The sequence below is a fragment of the Fopius arisanus genome, unplaced genomic scaffold (assembly GCF_000806365.1).
Source record: "Fopius arisanus strain USDA-PBARC FA_bdor unplaced genomic scaffold, ASM80636v1 scaffold00018, whole genome shotgun sequence".
Classification (NCBI taxonomy): Eukaryota; Metazoa; Arthropoda; class Insecta; order Hymenoptera; family Braconidae; genus Fopius; species Fopius arisanus.
In genome coordinates this window covers 963798-965574 of record NW_011887757.1, presented here as the reverse complement: position 1 = coordinate 965574, position 1777 = coordinate 963798, and the positions used below count along the sequence as shown (strand labels likewise).

Genomic DNA, 1777 nt, shown 5'->3' with positions numbered 1-1777 from the left:
TCGAAATTTTTGAAAAAGTATCAGGAGGGCATGACAATTGAGGAAGTATTCACTGAAATGTGAAAATTCAAAATTTTTGAAAAAGTATCAGGGGAACATGAAAATTGAGGAGGTACTCACTGAAATTTGAAGTTTTTCGAAAAGTATCAGGGGAGCATGATAATCGAGGAGGTATTCACTGAAATTGAAAAATCTAAAATTTTCAGAAAATAAAATTCACCCGGTCAATTGGTCCCTCTGACAGCGGGACTGCTACTGAGGCAGTTACCGAGTCGGCTGACGGGCAGACCCCCCACCATTGGGTGCGGCCCCCTCTTTCTTTTGGGGTGAGTTACTACAATGCCGGTGGGGTCACTCAAACCCCCAATGAGTGGCTCAGTTCTGGGGGAGTACCTGACCCCAAGAGAAAGAGGGGGCCGCACCCAATGGTGGGGGGTCTGCCCGTTAGCCGACTCGGTAACTGCTACTGCCTCAGTAGCAGTCCCGCTGTCAGAGGGACCAATTGGGGTCCCTCTGACTGGGTCAATTTTATTTTCTGAAAATTTTAGATTTTTCAATTTCAGTGAATACCTCCTCGATTTTTATGCTCCCCTGATACTTTTTTGAAACTTTTAAATTTTTCAATTTCAGTGAATGCCTCCTCGATTTTCATGCCCCCCTGATACTTTTTTGAAAATTTTGAATTTTCAAATTTCAGTGAATACCTCCTCGATTTTCATGCTCCTCTGATACTTTTTTGAAAATTTCGAAATTTCAAATTTCAGTGAATACCTCCTTTATTTTCATGCTCCCCTGATACTTTTTCAAAAATTTTGAATTTTCACATTTCAGTGAATACCTCCTCGATTTTCATGACGGGACGACACCCCCATTGTGTGTGGCGCCCTCCCTCTCTTGGGGTGCAGTACTACGATGCCGCTGGGGTCACTCCAACCCCCAGAACTGAGCCTCTACTTCAGTCAATCCTCTTTTCATCCCACGATGTATATTATTATTATTATATTTATATTACATTATATCATTATATTATATTATTATTACCTGTTCTTTGCATTATTTACATTTTTTATATTTTTAGAGAATTCTACTTAAGACTCAGTTAATCAGATAATTACCAAATACTTCAATTATCTATTTATTTTTATTGAACCACCGCTAAATTAATCCATAAATAAATATTCATAATTCAGAATGCAACAATTTTTAATGACTTTCTAGGACTCCCGTAATTATTCTAATCTCAAGATACATTACCGCGATTTTTGATGAATTTTTTGGGAATTTTCTGTATGCAGGAGTTACAGATATCTTCAGAGGAAGCGAGTGTTGGAGCCGGATTATCTTGCGAACTGGGCGTACCAGGAGAGGATCAGTCGTGATGATCTGTAAGTCATTGAAATTCTGTTTTAGTCATCCTTCTGGTTTAATGCATGCAATGATGAAGAATGAGAGAAAAATGGAAATCAAGAGCGATTCTCTAACTCCCACGAATATTTCTAGATCCCCGGTCGAAGAGGTTGTCCTTGATTCTTCCAGAGCCGAGTCCCGGAAATCTCGAGAAGATCATCGAGACTTGTACATAACAATCTACTTTTTTTATCTACTGAGCACTTGGCTCCTCTTCGTACTCTTGAAATTTGTATACGATTTCGATTTTTGCCCAGTTACCACTCGCAAGCGCATGTTCTTCCCCTCGCGAGACGATCACTAGCCTTCGAAGTTCTACATTCCAAACCAAAAATAATTTCTGTAATAAAACGGTATTCATTTGGGGGGG

The 1777-nt window shown here is 39.7% G+C and overlaps 1 protein-coding gene across 2 annotated transcripts in view; it reads left to right on the top strand.

The window, feature by feature from the left end:
• The window catches only part of LOC105264015 (uncharacterized), a 5998-nt gene that overhangs the window by 1965 nt on the left and 2256 nt on the right, over positions 1-1777 (top strand). Inside the window, exons 3-4 of one of the 2 annotated variants that reach the window (XM_011300571.1) lie at positions 1296-1385; positions 1501-1575. In XM_011300571.1, coding sequence (XP_011298873.1) covers positions 1296-1385; positions 1501-1575 — 165 coding nt within the window. The remainder of the gene's footprint in view (positions 1-1295; positions 1386-1500; positions 1576-1777) is intronic. The other variant, XM_011300573.1, reaches the window with a different exon arrangement.